At 33.5% G+C, this 20,300-nt stretch overlaps 2 protein-coding genes across 2 annotated transcripts; one reads left to right on the top strand and one right to left on the bottom strand.

Moving 5' to 3' along the window:
* On the bottom strand, positions 1-11,050 carry LOC128212817 (protein LTV1 homolog). The gene is made up of 10 exons (XM_052918150.1): positions 10,996-11,050; positions 10,576-10,707; positions 7,633-7,788; positions 6,833-6,923; positions 6,499-6,619; positions 5,693-5,906; positions 4,570-4,697; positions 1,910-2,108; positions 1,106-1,297; positions 1-309 (listed from the first exon to the last, which is right to left on the bottom strand). Exons 1-10 carry the CDS (start codon positions 10,996-10,998, stop codon positions 196-198), a joined length of 1,350 nt encoding a protein of 449 aa, XP_052774110.1. The 5' UTR covers positions 10,999-11,050; the 3' UTR covers positions 1-195.
* Positions 11,051-11,369: 319 nt separating this feature from the next.
* On the top strand, positions 11,370-17,950 carry LOC128214351 (mediator of RNA polymerase II transcription subunit 26-like). Its single transcript, XM_052920771.1, has 3 exons — positions 11,370-11,578; positions 12,970-13,044; positions 13,473-17,950. The coding sequence occupies exons 1-3, from the start codon at positions 11,516-11,518 to the stop codon at positions 15,252-15,254; spliced, it is 1,920 nt and encodes a 639-aa protein (XP_052776731.1). The 5' UTR covers positions 11,370-11,515; the 3' UTR covers positions 15,255-17,950.
* Positions 17,951-20,300: the final 2,350 nt, after the last annotated feature.

Here is a 20,300-nt window from a genome sequence, read left to right as displayed (position 1 = left end):
TTCTTTCTTTTATGGTCAAAACAATAAATATTTGCAAGAACAATAAATAGGTCACTTATTGAAGTTTTTTTTATTCTTAAAGCACTAAACTTATGAAACAATACCTATAAAACATTTCGAATGAACTTCAATTTCAATTCATGAACATATTGCAACTTAGAACTATTAAAAAGAAAACAAATAGCATCACAAATGTCACACAATTTTAATTCCTTTTAAATTACTGTTCAAGTTCATCATTTCTTTTTCCTGTCGTATTTTCTCTTTTGTAAATGCTGTTTTGTTCATTTTCTTTTCTTGTCTTCTTTCCTGAAATAAAGAATATTGAAAATTTAATATATTTTTTTAAACATCCATGATCCTTTTCTTGTAATTTCATTTCTACAAATTCTAAGTAAAGGATTGTTCACATTGTTAAAATAGCTTGGTTGTAAAAAAAACAAAGTGCTTTTCTTTTTAAGTGTGCAGTAAGGTTTTTCAAGCAAGAAGCATTTCCAACACATAACATAACCACTCGTTGTTGGCATCCATGGTACACATTTTGTTAAAACTACACACAAGCATCTTGGGATAACTAGCTGACAATAGTTTAATTTTAATGATTTTTTTAAGTAAATGGATTTTACAACAGTTTTGAGTTTTTTTGAGATTTGATTTTACTAGATGCAATACATATATTCACTGTGGTCAACAGTCAGCTATTGAGGATAATTTTTTTTTAAGTATTTGCAGAAAGTCCATCTCAGAAACAATTTGCGTGCAGAGAAACAATATTTTGTAAGTCAATTAGTCAATCATACATGATTATCTTTATTTCTCAATGCAAAAATAGAAGCACTGAATTAAAAATTATAAAGATTGTGCATGACAATTCCTAAATCAGAATATATATTTAAATTTCTGAAGAGCGGCTCATTTGTTCCTTAAACATTCTTCATCAAACCTCAGGGACATGAGCTGTTCACATCATTCATCATTTAGCTCTGCTTCATTGACTTTCAGCAGCAAGTCCACCGCTTTTAGTTATATCTTTTTAATAAAATATGCTAGCAACACCTATGTTCCTGCTTGAATCAGTCTGTGTTTTCTCTCAATGAACACATACCCTTCTGTCCTCTTTGATAGCCTTCTTCCTATTAGCTCTCTCCTGTGCCGTTTCATCCTTAGGTCTGTATGTGCTCGCCTTGTCCATCGGCTCGCGCTGGTTCAGCATGTTCAGATCCTTCTCTGTCAGACCTCGCGATGCTATGGAGTCCTCAGGTAAACCAAGTTTCCCTTTCAACTTGACTGGCTTGTTCTGGAAATTTGAAAAATTATGAAATAATAGTTAGTCACAGTGTCCTCTGGTATTCCATGTTTACCACATAAAGTCTATTAAGTTTTCATTTAGCTAATATTGTTAATGTCTTGTTGATATTTGGCACTCAATGCATATTAATAGTCAAAACAAAACAGAGTGAATGAATGATATTAACTTCTGAAGGGATGTTCCTATAGACCTTGGCTATAAAAAGTTCTGACTAAGCTAAAACAGGTCCCAGGTTAATAGAATTATTACTCGATGAAAACCTCAGTGGTTCCTTAGACATCTTCACATGACTATGTCATTAGTGTCTGAGTAATACATCATTACTCCATCAATACAATATTTCAAGCATGTTCAGGGAAAATGTCAAAAAAGATCGATCTGCCCTCTGCTGCATTATCAAAGAATTGAAATCACCTCATAATCCTTGGAAGAAAAATACGAGTAAATAACGCATGTAGCTGCTTGATCAATTGATTGTGATGTATGCCAGGGGCGAGAAATATTTCCACAGATTTCAGTGCAGAAAAATATAACTCACATTTTACTAGCATGTCATCTTAAATACCGGTACATGTCAAAACAAAATAGGAATCAGCTCACCTTTGTGGGTTCCTTTATAAGCCTTGGGTGATTGTAAAGGTTAGAGTATGTGGACAGAATGGACTCACAGTCCCACTTCTCTTCTGGCCGCACCTCCACAGTGACCAGCTCCGTGTCACTGTCCGTATCACTCTCACTCCCTACATCCCCACCCCCACCGCCACCTCCTACACCCTCATCCACAACTTCAGACAGCTTTCTGAAAACGCATGGAGATACATTGGTTATGATAACAACCTATACACAGTGATTTACGGTATTTTGCTCTAGGACAACAAAATGACCAGCCTAAAATCAAATACTGGAGGAACTGTTATGAAGCCGAATCGTTTGAGTAACATGTAAATAGCAAAATGAAATACTTGTAGTCTATGGATAGATATGATTTAGCTTATGGTTAAAAAATATTAGAAACTTCAGTGGTTCCTTAGACTAAAATCTTCAAAAAGATTCAGTAGTCTGATTTTACATCACTAGTTTCAAAATATATATATCATTAAGATGCAGAAAATGGAATTATTATGCAAGTGTCAAGGGCTTAGTGCAGGCACATTCACATAATCTATATAGAAATGTCAAATTTAGGTTGGAAATTTAGCTAAATGAAAAAAGATACTTCAGCTTGTATGCTTAATATTCTGCTTAAGAATTTTCAAGAAATTGGAGCAGGTTCTGGTTTCCACCCTAGAAATGGACTTAAGTAAAGTGTAAATAATAAATAGGTAATAGCCTAATAAATAGGTAATAGCCATCTTCACAATCAAGGTCAAGGAAGTGGTACAGCCTATGATGTATGATGTAGAAACTTCAGTGGTTCCTTAGACTAGAATCTTCAGAAAGACAATTGTCCTCAGTAGTCTTATTCTACATCACTAGCTTCCACAATCATGTTACAGACAGAATTTCATAAGCAGCAGTAAAAGTTGTATATTGTTAAAGGTATCCATCTGTAGCAAGGTGCATATTTCAGTGTTTTATCTGTTTGTGTGTTTGGTATGGTTCTATATCATATATTTCACCATGAATTCAGAACCCACTTTCCAATGGCTACGCAGAACTTACATGAATACTGCTCCCCTTGATATGGACTTGAATGTAAATAAAATTTTCCCAATCAATGTTATATAGGTTAATATTAAATCACAGAAACTTCAGTGGTTCCTTAGACTAGAATCTACAGAGGCTGTTGCCTTCAGTAGTCTGATTATGCATCACTAGCTTCTACATGAACCCTGCTATCTATTGTTTTGAAATGGGAGTGTTCAGGAGTCACAGTGCATTTTAACATTTGGTTTTACAATGAGATGGCTGGAAATGTCAGTGGTTCCTTAGACTGACATCTACATTTGTAGTTCAGTGTCTTAGTTATGCATCATCCATTTCCACTGACACTTATTTAAACATGACTTGGTAACTGTTATTTTTAGCCTTAAACCTTTTAATACAATTTGATCATTATCTCGAAACTAAGAACTCCATGGGGCCATTTCATGAAGGAACCTAGGAGACATTTTATACTGCTGGAAATGTCTCCTAACCCTCAAACACAATCAAAATTAAACAAATTCATACACACTACACAACAAATTGAAAACCAGTCTAAAGTCATAATTAATCATATGAAATTATTGGTCAGCTTTAACTCCAGTCATTTTGAATTTTCGATTATGTAATCAAAGTAAAAAAATTATAAAAATGTTTTATGTGCTGTATAAGAGAAAAACAAGCTGCATTTGAATGTTCATAAGTGTATGGAAATAATGAGAACAAAAGCAAATAATTATGCTGGTTTTTGTTGTATGTGGAGGTAATTTTTCAACAATAAGCTTTTATAGAGTTTTTGAGTTGAACACAAATAATTGATACTGTTTTTTTTCCTATCATACTTTTTTCTATTTTAAGAGAATGCAGTGACATAACAATAATAAATAACAAAGATCATGCAATCAATTATCACAATGGTTAACAATTTCTTTTCGATAATGCTTTATCATTGATTTATCCCAACATTTCATCGTAGAAACTTCAGTGGTTCCTTAGACTAGAATCTTCAGAGACTATTGCCTTCAGTAGTCTGATTATACATCACTAGTTTCTACAATCGCATTGTATTTAAACATTCAATTTTACAATGAGATGGCTGGAAATGTCAGTGGTTCCTTAGACTGACATCTACATTTGTAGTTCAGTGTCTTAGTTATGCATCATCCATTTCCACCGAGACTTATGAAAGTAGTTACCATGACTTGGTTGTCATTTTAAGTCTCAAGAACATTACAATCTTATGATGTTCTCAAAAAAATAACTCTGCAAAACTGTGTACAAAAAATACTTTAATTTAATCCTACTATATAATTTACTCATTATGATGAAAGAGATGCAATTTATAAACAAGGTATCTAAATGCAGGGACTAGTTTCATTAACAATCCGCATTTTTAAGAGAAAATATCTTGGTGTCATATTTTCATAATTTTGCAGTGAGAACTGAACTTTAGCCAGTATTTAACTTGAAGAAACATTGCTGCCATTTAAGATGTTCCTATAAATTTATGATTTGTGAAGTTATAACTAAGATCCTCTACAAAAGCAGGCCAGATGCATTTTTGTAATTAAAAAAATATATACAACGTTAGCTATTAAATTTTTAGAGATACATACTTGAGGTTCTGAGTTTGTTCAAACTCCTGTACTATAGAGTCAAGCATCATGCTACCCTGCTGCAGCGATCCATCTATGTCCTCTGAGTCCAGGGCACCAATCTCTGCATCATCATACCCCTCAAACACCTGTAAACACAACAGAAGTGAATGAACTAAAATAGACTATTGTATGTTTGAGAAACTTGAGTCAATTGTCACAAACATTAATGCAATTACTGATCTATATGCATTACCTTTCAAAGTGAACTCATTGAACAGGCATCCAAAGTCTAAGCACCGGACTCTCTGATATAATAATCCCATAAATGTTTATAAAAAGCATATTCAAGCTATGTCATTTTGCATTGACTGGAATGAAGATTTTATTATATGCTCATAAACCCTACCAATTTTTTTATTTAACTTTGCAAAATATAATGACTGATTAAAACCTCTATTCACCATTAATGATCCAACACTGTTTTAAATGCTGTGATATACCCAAAAAGACTTAGCCCAACATACAGCATGTCATAAAACTTGACCATTGGAACACCGGCTGCAGGCACCGGTTTTATTACATGTCATGTGCCGGGATTAAGTATGTTACAACAATGTGTTCAAATGCCAGTTCAGCTTTTTTACAAATGTTGGCACCGAAACCCCAAATGGGTCAGGGAGTATATGGAGTACAAGAGATATTAGCTACAATTCCTTTGCAACATGAAATCAAACTACAAGGATAGCATGTTTCAGTGGTTCAGACATTTATATTTTTCAACAGAAATGTTCTGCGTATCTAGATCATCATCAACATGCTTCTGTATTGACAGCAATAGTTGCTTTGTATAAAAATTTAATGCTTTGTACACACTCATGCAAGGGCACAATTAATATACAAAATAATCAATTTATGAATGATGAAGAACCGTCTGAATTAAAGGTGATATTATTAGTTCAAGAACAATTTACCACAAAAACTCACAAAATAGCAAATTCTTCAAGGCAACATGTTTCATTGTATAACAGATGTTAACTGTACAAACACGGTCCATTTCCCCAGCTATCCCCCCGGACCAGGGGGGGGTAAACGGATGTAAACTGTATAAGTATAATAATAAGTACACACTTTAAAAACGAACCTTCTCAAACCTATCATCTAGAAGCGTCAGTCCCTCGTTACGTCGTATCACACTTGATGACATGGAGTAGTTGGTGAATCGAGATTTTGTTTCTTCATCCATAAACATCTGGTCACCATATTTAAAGTCCCCATCAAAGTCATCGTTGTCTGACAGGTCAGCCATATTGGAGTCAAGGTCACTGACCTCTTCAAGATCACTTCCTTCTTCACCACTAGAGGGACAAACAAGGAGTAAAATATTAACCTGTTATTACAAGAAAACTTTGGCATGGCAATATAATAACTTCTGCTAAAAATAGGTGTATTTTTTTTAGCAAAAGTAAAATTACATGGAACACCATTCAATCAAACAAAGTGACCTGATAGGTAGCATGTTTCAGTGGTTCAGACATTTATATTTTTCAACAGAACTGTTCTGCAAATAGTTCTCATCATAAACATGCTCAATTATGACTTATACCGTGAATGTGTATATTGCTAGAAAAGCGTAAAAAGTCCATTTACGATACTTTAAACATTCATGACAGCAACTATTGAACTACTGCCCGGCTTGCTAGCTCATGCTTGTATGATAATTGAAAAACACAGTAACAGTGTTTCATTTAGGCACATTACAAACATTATTGAACATTATTCTTTAAACGAAAATGTGAACAAGATAGTGAATGAGGTCTTGAGCCTGTGTATGTCTAATTTTGCTATTTGGGTAGAAGCACTGGTTTCTACTCAGGAAACAGACTCAACGGTCTTCACAAAAAAGCTTCAATAAATAAGTTAACAATATTAGGTTGATATTTTCCATACATGTTCTTGGTGGTGTTTGCAATCTGCATAAAATCATCATCCAGCTGATTATCCGGGTTGTCAAAGTCAAAGTCATCATCCAGTGCCTCCACAATGTCCGGGTCCCAGTCAGGCCGAGGCCCTGATACAGCAACAAATGAATACATCAATATTTTCTAAGCCACAAATAATTTTATCAATCTACTCAAATTTTCTTAAAGATTGATCTACCTAGAAGTTACTTAGTATGGTTAAGTTCTTCAATAGACACTTGATTTTCTACTCAAGTTAGTGCATAAGTACTTGTGTTGTGTGAAAATGGCATGAAGCAAACAGTTAATACTGAAGAAAATACCTCTTATAGGAAGAGCTGTATTTAGAAGACCAACAGGCTTTTCATACTCTGAGGGAAGGGCACTTGAAGGGAGTTGTATCCTGGGTGCGCTCTGAAAACATGGGTTATTTAGAATTATTCGTGGAAAAGGACCCACTCAAAATTTGGGAAAAGATGAGAATTTCAATACCAAGTTACTATCATATAAAAACCCAACAGTTCCCCGTTTTATTTCATTAATGTAAATTTACATCATAATCATAATGAACAGTAACAAAACATGGTCAGAAATAGTGTATATCATTCATGAAGTAAAACATATTTGGGGTGGTACATATGATCAAATTCAGCAATTGAAACATGTTGGAAGTGAAAGACATGAATGCTTGTGGCAAACTTGAGTCAATAGCAAATTAAAATAAGATAGGGATTTTGTTAGAACTGTTAATATACCAGACAACTTGTACATTCCCCATTTTCATAATGTGAAACAAAAATATGATATGGTATTTATTTTTTGAACACTGGAAAGAATATAGACTAGATTGGCATGATGGCCCTTATAAAAGAGGCAAAAAACAAGTTTTGTTACATATTCTTATTAAATACACAAACAATATACTTGTGTACTGAAACAGATGGCAGAGCACAAATTCATTTTCCTCTTCAATTGTTCTACCAGGAACAGGTTATATGATATTGCCATGCCTTGTTCAAACAAGCAAGCATTTATTGCAAAAGCAGTGGTTTGTACAATTTGTCCAAAAAATAATAAAATTGACATATAATAAAAAAAAATTGACATATAATAATCGACTCACCTTGTTTTCTTCTACTGCCACACCTTCGTCAACCATTTCCACTTGGTAGATCTCATTGGTGTCTTTAAGGTGCTGCATGTAGTCATAGTTATCGTCAAAAAACACCCCAAACTTCCGCAGTTCCTCATGACGCTCCTCAACATCATTTTCTTTGTGCTTGAATATATTGTTATAAACATGTTTTTTTTTTTCATTTTTTGTCAAATTTTCACTTTCAAGGCCACAATCTTCAACAATTCAACATCAAAATGATGAAAATACAGTTTTTGATTCAGTTTTACGTAATTTGTGCAAAAATCTAATTTTGATCGATAAGGTCAAATATTTCCAAAGATATCATGAAATAAGTATCGTACAAAGGAAATTTTAAATTGTTGCAAGATGAAAGTATAACAAAGTTCTTTCACAGATTATTCACCCTATGTTAAAAGGAATTATCTTGTTGAGGTTAATTTATAAACAACTGACTACAACCTTTTAGGAAAACACATTGTTTTAATCCTGTGTATACATATAAACTTGAAAATTATATAAAAAAGATTACGCTTGCGACCCTTCTTTTTTTACACCAATCCTTATTTAAGTACTCATTCATTATAGCTGATTTATCATAAAAGTGAGCAAATACTACTTTTAAAATCTACATACATGTAGTTTTAATTTTCAATTAACATTATTTCGATATAAAATCTTCTCTTTTTTAAAAATCTATTCTTTCAATAATGAAAATTAAAAAAAGTCTTTAAATCGCTCCATATTACATCGTTTTCCCTTATAAATTCAGAAGTTTAAATGCAATCTTGATGAAACTTGGCATAAGTATTTTGTACGTAAAGCTATGTTTGTTTATCTAGGCTTTAAATCAAAAAGTTTTTATTTCTAAAAGATAAAGCTGCACTCTCACAGATTGAACATTTGGACAACTTTTTTATTTTTTGTCTGGGAAAGAGCCAATTTTTGCTAAAATCCATGAAATATATAAGTTATATAAGACTGCTGACAAAAAATATGATTGCAGATTTTTATATTTAAGTTCAAAAAATGGATCTTTCATGCATTTTTCTTAACCGTTAGCAACGGTTTAAGCCTTAAAACATTAATTTTCGAATGGAAATACAAAAATCTGCAATCTGTTCTTTTGTCAGCAATCTGATATCATTGGTCAGGGCTCAAATTTAAGCTTGCATACTCGCTAAATGCAAGTCAGTTTTGCTGATAGCGACCACAAAAATCTACTTGCTAAAATTTGTGAGTCCCATATTTCAAAACAAAATACCAGAGGACGAACGGTAATTAGTATGCAACGAATATCATATCGCAAAGACGCTTTACAATGCATAACAGCTAAGCATTTAACACTTTTGTGGCACAGATCGTGTGTGCTGATTTGATGACATAGTGTTTTAACCTATTTAATGTTGCATAGTTTATACTGGTTTATTGATGTTTGTTTATGCATTTATATTGCATTTTATCAGTATAATTGTATCTCTTTAGATCCTATAAGACATTATTTTGCGCAAAAATGTATGCTATATTTTGACGTTATCAACGTTGACGTCATTTGATGTTGACGTCATTTCCTGTTAATTATATACATACAACCTGATGAAGGCCGAATGGCCGAAACGTTGTTTCATAAATAAATAATTTGTGTTGAAGTTGGACTTCTTTATTTATCACCATATGACATAGTACACAAATTCCAACACAGTGATCTCCCTTGACAAGCAGAGAAGTACAGCAAAGGGAAGAAACCACTGTTTGTGTGTGCGATTCAATACCATTTGGGTTTTCACCTGAATGTTACACTGACATTGTAAGAAGTTTTATTCAGACTTATTAAATAATGTGAAATGAAAAAATGTCTATTGTGCTATTGATTAAAAGAATTTTGTCATGTGTTCTTACGAAAAAGTAATGTTTGACACATGTTCATTAAACATTTAACTAGAACTCACTTGTATTCACTTTTGTTACTATATTATTTGGCATATAGTGCTTACTTAACCAAATGTAATACTTTAGAAAAAAAGCAAATAACTGTTTGAAAACACGAGTTGAAAATTTACCCACTTGCAAAAAATTGCAAGTAGGAAAAAAGTTTAAATTCTAGCCCAGTTGGTGTGCAGATATTTACGCAAAATTTGATCTGTCTACGACAAAAAGTTGTACAAATGGTAAATATGTGAGAGTGCAGCTTTAAAGCAGTCTTCATTTTTTTAAAATCACCCACAAGTACTTCTCAAAAATATTAATATGAATTTAATGTGCAAGTATACTTTTCTTATGATGTTTTATTTCATACTTTAACAGTCTTTATATTCTATTCATTTCAAATTGTATCTTTTTGTGCAATTGTTATAAATAGATACAGGTTAAAACAAAACATCAATGCGTTATGCAGTACTTGTCCTGCATTGAATATGTTGTTGAGGCTGGTGAATCTTGTCAAATTGGGCATTATTCCAATGGTACTTTTTTGTTATAATTATGACTCAATTAGGCAAGTATTGCTTGATCAGGCAATAATTAACAAATCAAGCAATACTGCCTGATTGGACAAGTTTCACCAGCCAGTTTTCACTGTGTGATACTTTAATACCAACTTCTGATTTAATGAAAAGGTGTTAGTTTTTACACTATTTTAATCAAGTTTTCCTAGTTTCATGCCACTCAATTTGACACACTGAATTAAAAACATGAAACCTGAGAAAATTATAAATATTGAATTTGATAACAATGTTGTCTTATCATCATATGGCAGTACATGATTTGATAGCTACCTCATTTTTATCATGGGTTTCCTAGTTTCATGACACCCACTGTGACACAAAAACGGTCAACTCTAAAAGATGAAACTGGAGCATACTAGAAATCAATGTTGAATTTGATTACAATATTGTTTCATCATCACATGGCAGTACATGTTTTGATAGCTACCTTTTCTTTGCCTTCTACAAGAACATGCTGTGACGCCTCAGTGCTGACCAGCATTGGATCCTGCTGGCTCCTGTGAACCAGGTGGAATGTAACTGCATCCTTCTTGTTGATAAACTTCTTCTTTCTTGCCGGCTGGAGAATATAAATGTTTGAAAAGTTAAAAATAACACTTCTTTATATAAAAACAAAACAACAGGAATGAAATGGGAACCATAACTAATTAAATGTATGACAGATAATCGCTGCTAATGGTATGGTACGAAAAGCTATGAGTACGAATGTTGTTCCTGTTGTCACTCGGTTTGACAGCTAAAGGAGCAACAACACAAGTGTTCACTTTTGTATTTATTGACGTATCGTATTGGTTTAAATAATCAATTCTTAATCGGTGAGAATTTAAACAGAAAAACTTATAAATACCATTTCTGTTTTGGGATGAAAATGTCTGTCAACACATGTGCTCTCCACGTGACTGTCAGAGCCAATGAATTGCGACAATATCACGACCAATCAAATGCATTTTACTGCGCCCCCTATGAAAATCAGATGTAGACTGTCAATAAGTAGAAATTTCGGCAACAAGATTTCCAATAACAAAAAGGAATTGCACATTGTTTTTATTGTGGTCTTGTTAAGAAATATTAATTTCAAACTTCCACATGTTTTTACGAAATTTGCATTGAAAATGACTCGAATATTCATCTTTTTACATCGGCACAAGTTATCTCCCCTTGGGAATTTCTGTCTCGCTTGTTTACCTTGCGCGCGACTATCATTCGGTCGGACCTCGTCAGTCTACGTCACGCTATTGGAGAGGTTTCCCAGATGCCACTGCGCAGCTCAGAACGATTCAATTTATGGATGTCCGCCATACTGGTGGGAGAGGATCGGGCACCAAAACGGCATTTATGCCTAATTTCAGGTGTTCCAGGTCGCCCCGATGCAGTACACGGCTCCCCAGTTAAAAGAAAGACTGCTAGAAGGCATAGATAATGACAACAATGTAAGAATTTGACCAGAAACGTTACAATTCCCTGTGTTTTGTTCGAGTGTTCGTTGCACAATGTGGCCGACATGTTGGGTGTCATGTCGTATTTTTCAGGCAGAGAGAAAAATACGAAATATGCTGGTTCTAGTGAATGGACTATTGTTTATGATATTTTATTTTGTGTGTTAATGTTTCAACTTCCATTTAGTAACTTTAATAACACAAATAATGGGTTTATTATTTATATTTAATTACTCACATTATTTGCCAAACAAAAATAAGACATTTGTATAAATGCTTTATTTGGCATTGGTTATTTTGTATTTTAGATTTATTTTAAATGTTTTCAAGTGATTGTTATTTGGGTCAATTATTTTATTCACAATTTTGATCTGAAACAAGATCATTTCATTTATCTTAAAAACCCAATTATTTATTTACGTACATAATTAGCCACAATAATGGACATCGAGGAAAATGTTTTTTATCAATTTCACAAACGGCATTAAAATATTTTCAAATACACATAAGCATATATGAACCGTGCCAACAAACAGATTGTTTTAAAAAAATGACCTTATTTAAGTGACACTCTTATTCAAAATCGATACATACACAAGTATAACAAACATAAATTTTGAGTGATAAACCTTCAACTTCTTACTAAATAATGCATTTATGGAAAATATTAATTACTGACAACAAGATAGTAATACACATTTAATAGCTGAAAACACAAAAATATTAAATGATTAATGAATGCTCAAAGATTTGCTCTGATTTTCTATTGTCTCATAAAGTAGAAATACTGTGTTTTATGCACATTTCTTTCAAAATAAACTTGGTACTTCATAAGAACCATTGTTTTTGATATCTATTCATCCTATTTGGAATAATATCACAAGTTTTAATTGTTGTAAATCTTACGTGGGAATAAGAGTGCATCTTTAATGATGTGTTCATTGTTTACTCAATGTAGGTAAAGCTCAGAACGAGAAGGCAATTACTAGCACCTGCCCATTTCTCTATGTCTTGTAGAAGACCATTACTCTGAATAATGCATTATCCATTTAATGAACGGCAGTGGGAATGGATGCATGAGAACCAGAAATCTTTTAAAGATGTCTTTTCATTAGGAGTCTATTCATAAGGAGTGCATAGGAAATGTGACTAAATGATTAGCCATCAAGCCACTTGATAAACCAAGATTTTGGCTACCTTAATAATTTCATTAAAGATACTTATTCCAATACTTTAGCCATGTTACAAATTAAATTGTTCTTGAAATTGGTTAAGGCAACTGTATAGTCTAACTATAGTGTAAAAATTCATAGAATGACGGGATATATTAAAGCAAGCTTAACCGGTAAAAGAATGAAATACTCATATTTTTGTTTTTTTTCAAGGTGGTCGACATGCCCAGGGTGCTGGAGGTCGTACACATTCTGGAGAAATACCCAATCACCAAGGATATACTTGAGGTATACCTTCAACATTAGGACTGCCTCCTAAAGAACATAAAAACCATATGTTTATAATTTTTCATGTGCATGCAACTGCTGCTGATACATATTAACCACAAAGGTTAATTTTAACCTAAACAATTTGCGCTCTGTTGGTTTTACTCAAGTCAATACCCTCACAGGATCTGATGACTTTAATTCCAATCAGATTTGTTCATAATAGTAGTTCTTTGAAAACAAACTCTGATTTTTTTGTTCATTTATTTAATAATAAAAAAAATAAATTGAGGACAGACCTTTAAATATTTGGTAAAAAATGGTGGAACAGTTAATAATTTTAAAAAGGTTATTGATTTAATTTCGATTATAAAATAAATGTACACTTTCTTTGGGGGGATAATTAAGAGATTTAAAATTGACCAAATCTATGGTATTTGTTGTTGCAGGAGACGCGCATCGGAAAGCTGGTCAACGATGTGCGACGAAAAACAACAAATAAAGCCTTGGCTAAGCGTGCGAAGGAACTGGTCAAGAGCTGGCAAAAACTTCTCAGTGGTGGGTCAGAGGGCACCCCAGTGGTAAATGGGGGCACCCAAGTGGTCAATGGGGATGGGTTGAGACAAACCTCTGGACTGGGGAGACAGGGTTTGAACACGCCACAAAGCCCAGCATTCTCCCTTTCGAGTAGGTCCCCTTCCACAGCCAGTATAAAAGGATACGCTTCCCCAAACAACAGTGTTGATTCTAGTCTTTCACGTGTGAGAATACCAAGTAAACCAAACACGCCATCATTACCGAATGTGAACAACAACAAAAGCTCATCTCATCAGCCAACTAAGAGATCCAACACCTCTCCATTGTTTAGTGGGGTCATTGCTTCAAAGCGGCAATGTATTTCACCAAGTGTTAATTCTCAGCCTGGTACGCCGGACAGTGTATGCAGTCAGAATAGTTCAGTTAACAATGACAGACCACGGAAAGGGCGTCCTCCTTTGTCTCGAGGCTCTTCTTTTACTAGTGCTAGTGTAACAGAACCTAGAGATTTACAAAGAACTCGATCTGAATTGATTCTTGCAAAGGAGCCTCATGGCCCCGATTTAAGGCCAACGCAGTCTACCAGTAATCTTGCTTCTAAGGGCAAATCTGGTCAAAATGGCATGGTTGTGTCTAATGCCCACTTCAATGGTGGTGAAATTTCTACCCCAACTCATTCCATTGAAACAAAAGGGCTTAAAACGACTATAAGATTTAATAAGACCTCTCCGCCAGTACCTTCATTGCCAGTTAACGGTATTGTGGAAACACCAAAAAAGCGTGGAAGAGGTAGACCGCCAAAATACAAGCCTGTTGATCAACAGATTCCTCATAGTGCATCCATTAGTAGTGTTAAGTCATTTGCTGAAAAACGTAAAGCAAAATTAGATGTGAGAATAGATCTGGAATCTCCCAGTTATGTAAGTTTAACCCCAAAAGTAAAAAGTACTGCTGAATTAATACAAGAGCTACAAGCAAAAAATAGTTTATCTGTGAGCAAAGACACAGCTAGAAAAATTCAGAAAAATCTTATTTCAAAGGAGGTAGATGAAGACCTACATGTACAATCCAATGTTCCAGAAGGTGCTAAACCAAGACATCACAAAAAGAGATTTGCTCCTCCAAGCACCCCATTATCATTACAGCAAACAAAAAATGAAATGGTTGAGAAGTTCTTGGAAAGTTCTGTAACTCCATCAGCAGGGGAAGATTTAAGCCCTTTAAAATACGAACCACCCAGATCTGAATCCCCTGGTAATGCCTCTACAAGTTTCGAGGACAGGGAAAGTGTCGATAGTACGCAAAATCATTGTGATGAGTCCACTGTGAAAATAAATGGAAGTGATTCTAAGACTGTGATCTCCAATTCAAACAAAACAGCCATTGGTTCTGAGAACAAACAAAATGGTGAATCAAGTTCACATGATAAACAGCTGTCATTAGACGAAATTTATAGCAAATATCCGCCAATAGATCTTGAAAACTTCGAATATTTTGATGATACATATGAATTACCAGAAACTCATGAAGTGACAGAAAATGATGTGAACAGATTACACAGAGAACATTGGGAGGGTGTAAACGGGTGTTATAACTCATGGGGGGAGTGGCGGGATTGGTCGCAAACTGTCAGCAAGCCCTCATATAATTCCGATATGCTTAATATTCTACCATATGTTGTTACAGATGACTAAACATAGGTGTTCTATGTATAAGGTCAATTGTTGAACAGATATCATAAAATCCATGAAAATGGCAGGTTACCTTAATGTGCGGTTGAAATATCATACATTTACACTTGTATTCAATTGTTATGGGGTTGAGGCCTTAGTCAGTATTACAAATTGATTGTGTTTTCAAAATTTAGAACCTGGAATAGAAATTCTTTTTGTCAATTAATTCTCTTCTGTTTAGATTACTTGGTAAATGAGCCTCATTTGTGTATATAAATGGGCTCAAACTGTTGTTCTTCAAACCTTTTAACACCAAAATTTTCCATTAAGTGGAATTAAGATGTAGGGAAAAGATGTGAAGCATCCATAATAAAAACATGTGCCTTACCTCACATTTTTACTATTTAGTCTATTTCTAAGAATATAATCTGCCTGTAATGCACTGACTGTTCCTTTTTTGCAAAAAACATATGCATATCGACGGCAGTGTCTCGGAACCTATTTGACATCAACTTCAATTTGATGAGCATCATGAGGTTGATGTTAGTTAAAAAACGCATGACTATTTAATGAAATATATAAAAGGCAGAAAGAAATATCTGACTCTGGTACCTGGCTTCCAGACTTTCCAAGGGTTGGATTTATTCATCCACGGTGCACACAGAATTTGAATTGCACGTTTTGAAGACAACGATGCTTCAAAATATTTTTTTGTTTCTTAATTATTTCCAGGTTTGCAAGGTTTTGGCTTTCTAAAGAACAATCCCTGTGAATAATAACATAGGTTTAGACCGTTCCTTGTTGTCTGTTCTTGCTCATTTAATTTGTACATTAAACAAGGGATATATGAATGTTAATTTAAAGTTCAGATCTCTGGTATGAGAGAATGCCTTTCAAGGTAAATTTGCCCTTCAGTGACGGTTAAAAATGTTTGTGATATTATATATTTTAGGAACATTTTGACACTGATCTTGGATTTTAGCAAAGTTTTGTATTTGTCTTTATATGCAGTTTTGGTTATTATTGTTGTTGATTTTCACTTTTGCATATTTGTCAGCAATAATGTTCACTTCTCAAGTTTATGTTTGCCTGTTTTCATAGAAAACCTGACAAAGCCATTGTTTTCCTAGTACTGTAATTTATTTTTATTAATATTTTGCATCAAAATGATTGTTCTAAAAATATTTCCTACTTTACATTGATTTTTTGGCATTTTTCCCCTTTTTGTATTGATTCTTTGTTACTAAGGCAGTGAAAGGGTTCTATGTTCATTTATAGCTAGCTGTTTGATTAAAAAGTTCAGGTGTTAATTTTTTAATTGTTTGGATTTATTTTGCAGGTTAATTTTCAGTGCCATTTCTGTTAATGAAATGTTTTGGGGGTTTTTTAGTGTGTTTTTTCAAAAAGTTTTTACTGATCAAAAAACTGTTTTTGTATCTACCTCTATAACTCTAAGAAATAATGGAAGTTAATGAAATTGCTCAGAGAGAAATAACCTGATATTGTAGATTCATATATGTTTTGTCAAACCTGAAATAACAAATCAAAATATCAGACATGATTATTATTTGAACATGGCCCTTATATGAATGGGCTCTTTATTTTGAATTGTAATGAGTATTGCGACTATTTCCCTGAATTAATATCCACAACAATATGACATGTAGCTTTAAGTCTTGAAATTAATATTTTTATAAATTAAAAATTGCATTGTGAAACACCAAGCGTTTCAAAAAAATAGTTCTTTAACATTTAATTTTATACGATCTGCAACCACCAAATAATATTCTTAGTTGGCACTTGTCCTTTTCATGAACTTGTGTCACTGTTAAATGCTATGACCACAAACTTGTGCTACAAATTTTATCTGTGTCATTTAGGTACAAATCATTTTTCAGTGTTGTTATTTTTCTATGCATTATTTTCTTACCAGATATGTTGTTGAAATTAGAAATAGTTTGGAAGTAAATAAATCATTATTAATTAAGAAGTCTGTGAGTTAATTCTATAATTGTGTTTGAAATATGTTCAACAAAATATAAGTATGTGGTGTATACTTAACTTGATTATATTGATTGTTAAGCTGCAAGCTGTGTTGTTTTCACTGTATGGTATTCCATTGTAAATTTACATCAACATCATTTTTGCTGTGGCACTTGATTTTGGGCCTTTTGACATAAACATTCCCTGTTTAATTGAACTAGCAACCAAGGTGACAAAGAAAACGTGATGTTAAAAGTTATAGTAAAGTTATATAATCAAAGATTTGTCGCTTTATTTGGTGTTCATTTTGACAGCATGCCAAATAATTTTGTTCATCATTATGGTTTTAAAGATTGAAAATCATCTCTTTTAAACACAATTGAAGACAGGTTTGATTATAAATATTTTAAGATAATCAGACCTTAGAATAAAACATTGCTATGGAGACATGGGTAAAGGAATTGTGAAGCACTTGAGAAAATGGTTTGACATTAACAAAATTGTTTTTTAAATAAATTTGCTATTGATTATGTGAAAGATTGTCTGAAAGCCCAAAATTGTGTGTTACGGATCATTTCTGAGAGGAAGTTTCGATGTACTTGAACTTGAAAAGTAGGGGAGCAAGTGGTTATTTTGTAAATGTACAGTTTTATTTTATTTATTTCATGTTAATACTTGCAATTCTATTACATTTATATGTACAGTCATGCTGCTAAGTAAATTCTGAAAAGATACCTCCTGGCTTATATATTCTTTATACCTTTAAACATTATTATTAAACATTTAAAACACTTGCAAAAGCCTTGATATTAGGCATCATGTTACAACAGCGTCGTTCAATATTCAGGTACTTTGTTGACATTTGCATGTTTTTACCTTTTCCCAGCCAAGACTATAAGAAATGTTGCCATGGTCATGAACATTTGCCTTGTTTATGTTATACACCTACCTGGAGTAGTCTTTGTGATCTTTGCTTGGAAATAATACAAGGCCCACTCGTGTGATCCTAACATTATTATGTCTCAGTTGAAGCTCCCAAATAAGCAACATACATGAATTAGCCAAACTGTGGGCTAGAGAACTAGATTAAAATGAAACTTGTACACATTTCATGACATGTAGCCAGAGTATGGTGCATATGTTTAGCAGGGCCCATAACCTGACTATAATAATGATTAAGTTTGTCCCTTATTTCACACAAAAACGTGCGAAAAATGAAATTGGTGCACACGTCGCAAGAGAAAAAACCTTACATAACAATGATTGTATTCAAATTGTATTAACTGAGGTTATTACCATGATTATGCCCTAAAATGATTTTACTTGCCATGCATTTCATTAACAATAAATGTGGAGTCAACTTTCATGCAGCTCTGTGAGATGTTAGCTCAGCAGCTAGCAACTCATGAGAAAATGATGCACCATGGCATTGGCCAGCTATATAACTTACCAATTGTAAATTTGTAATTGTCCTTGTAAAATTTATTATTGCCTTTAGATTTTGATCAAAGAAACAGGTATGAATTATAAAACATGTATTATTTCCACCTGAATATTTAAGGTGATAAAATTTGCAAAATCTATTGACGGCGAAAAACGGGATAACACTGTTCTCTGACAGCTCTTATTAGACAAATTAAAGGCAATGGCACTTTACTTAATCTTGACCATACACATAGTATCCACTTTGACTTTGAGGAATGCTTAAATGTTCAAAGTCCAGATAGACTCCTACAGACGGCAGGATTCTAATACATTTTAAAAAAGTAAAATTATGCGGCTACAAAACTCCACTTACACATGAAATTGTACCCGGTAGTTAAAATGTTGTTTGGAATATTTTAATTGTGGTTGTGTTTTGACCATTAGGTCATGGTCAAATAGAAAAGGAGAAACAATCTATTGAGAAATTAATACACTGATAAATAGTATCGAGGACTGCTAGAAATTGGTGATTTGGTAAGAATGCAAACAATATTGTTGTATGTAGTCTGTAACAAAGCTAGTAGAAGGTTTAGTTTCCTTGTTGAATCAGTAGTGGGGGCAGGGATATTGTCTGGCTGGACAATAATTATGTTCATCACATTGCTATTAAAATGATTATGTTAAGCAATACATTACGAGTGTTATGAAACACCAACTGACCAACATTTCACTGAAGTTTCATGAGTTGGGAGCTACTTGTGATGCAAATATTTTTTTAGTCTATTTTACCAAGTCAATGGCAATTATCTTAAACATAGTGCAATGGCAAACAAAACCTCAGGTGCAGAACCTGCCATGCTGGACAACATTCCAATAAATGTTTGTGTGTAGGTGCAATATTTTGGGGCTGCAAATGACTAAATAATGTTCAGCCCATTTATTATAGACTATTGTATAACCAAGTTCACTGAACTGCTCATGCTAACTAACATTCACATGACATTTCCTGAATGTAGGTGCAATACTTTTAGAGCTACATGTGACCCAATAATTTTTGACGGAAAGTTTTCTGTGAGGCAACAAACCCAACTGATATATAAACCACAAATAAAACTATATGGGGGTATAAACATGTGAGGATATACATGTTATATGTACAATGTCAGATAGTAGCATGTTTAACAAACATTTCCTCACTGTTAACATCATGATGTAAAAATTCTTTCTTGAACAAACTTTCAAATATACGCAAATTTGACAACTGACAAGTGACACTGACCTATGACCTAAAATCAAGGTATTACTTGTGACTCACTGTTTTGTCATGATCAACAGTTGTTATAAATTACCACGTCACAGTCTGGAAATGCTGATTTAAAATCAACATTTTTTACAATCAGCCTCTGATGAATTTGACCATGAACTCTACATTTGTGCCAATTTATTTGTCAGATCATTCAAGCTAGACTGTAAGTACAAGTAATATTGACAACTGATACCTGAATGTAATCTTGACCCACCTGGGTCATTCTTGCCTGCGACAGTCACTGGCTCACCATAGGAAACTTCTATGTAACGTTATCAATTCCCTACAATCCATGTCCCGATGACTAATAAATGAGACCAATAACCCGTATGTTTGATTGGGCCATGCTCGGA

This window comes from Mya arenaria, chromosome 13, assembly GCF_026914265.1.
Source record: "Mya arenaria isolate MELC-2E11 chromosome 13, ASM2691426v1".
NCBI lineage: Eukaryota > Metazoa > Mollusca > Bivalvia > Myida > Myidae > Mya > Mya arenaria.
The sequence above is the reverse complement of the archived record's forward strand: the minus strand, read 5'-3'. Positions and strand labels throughout refer to the sequence as shown.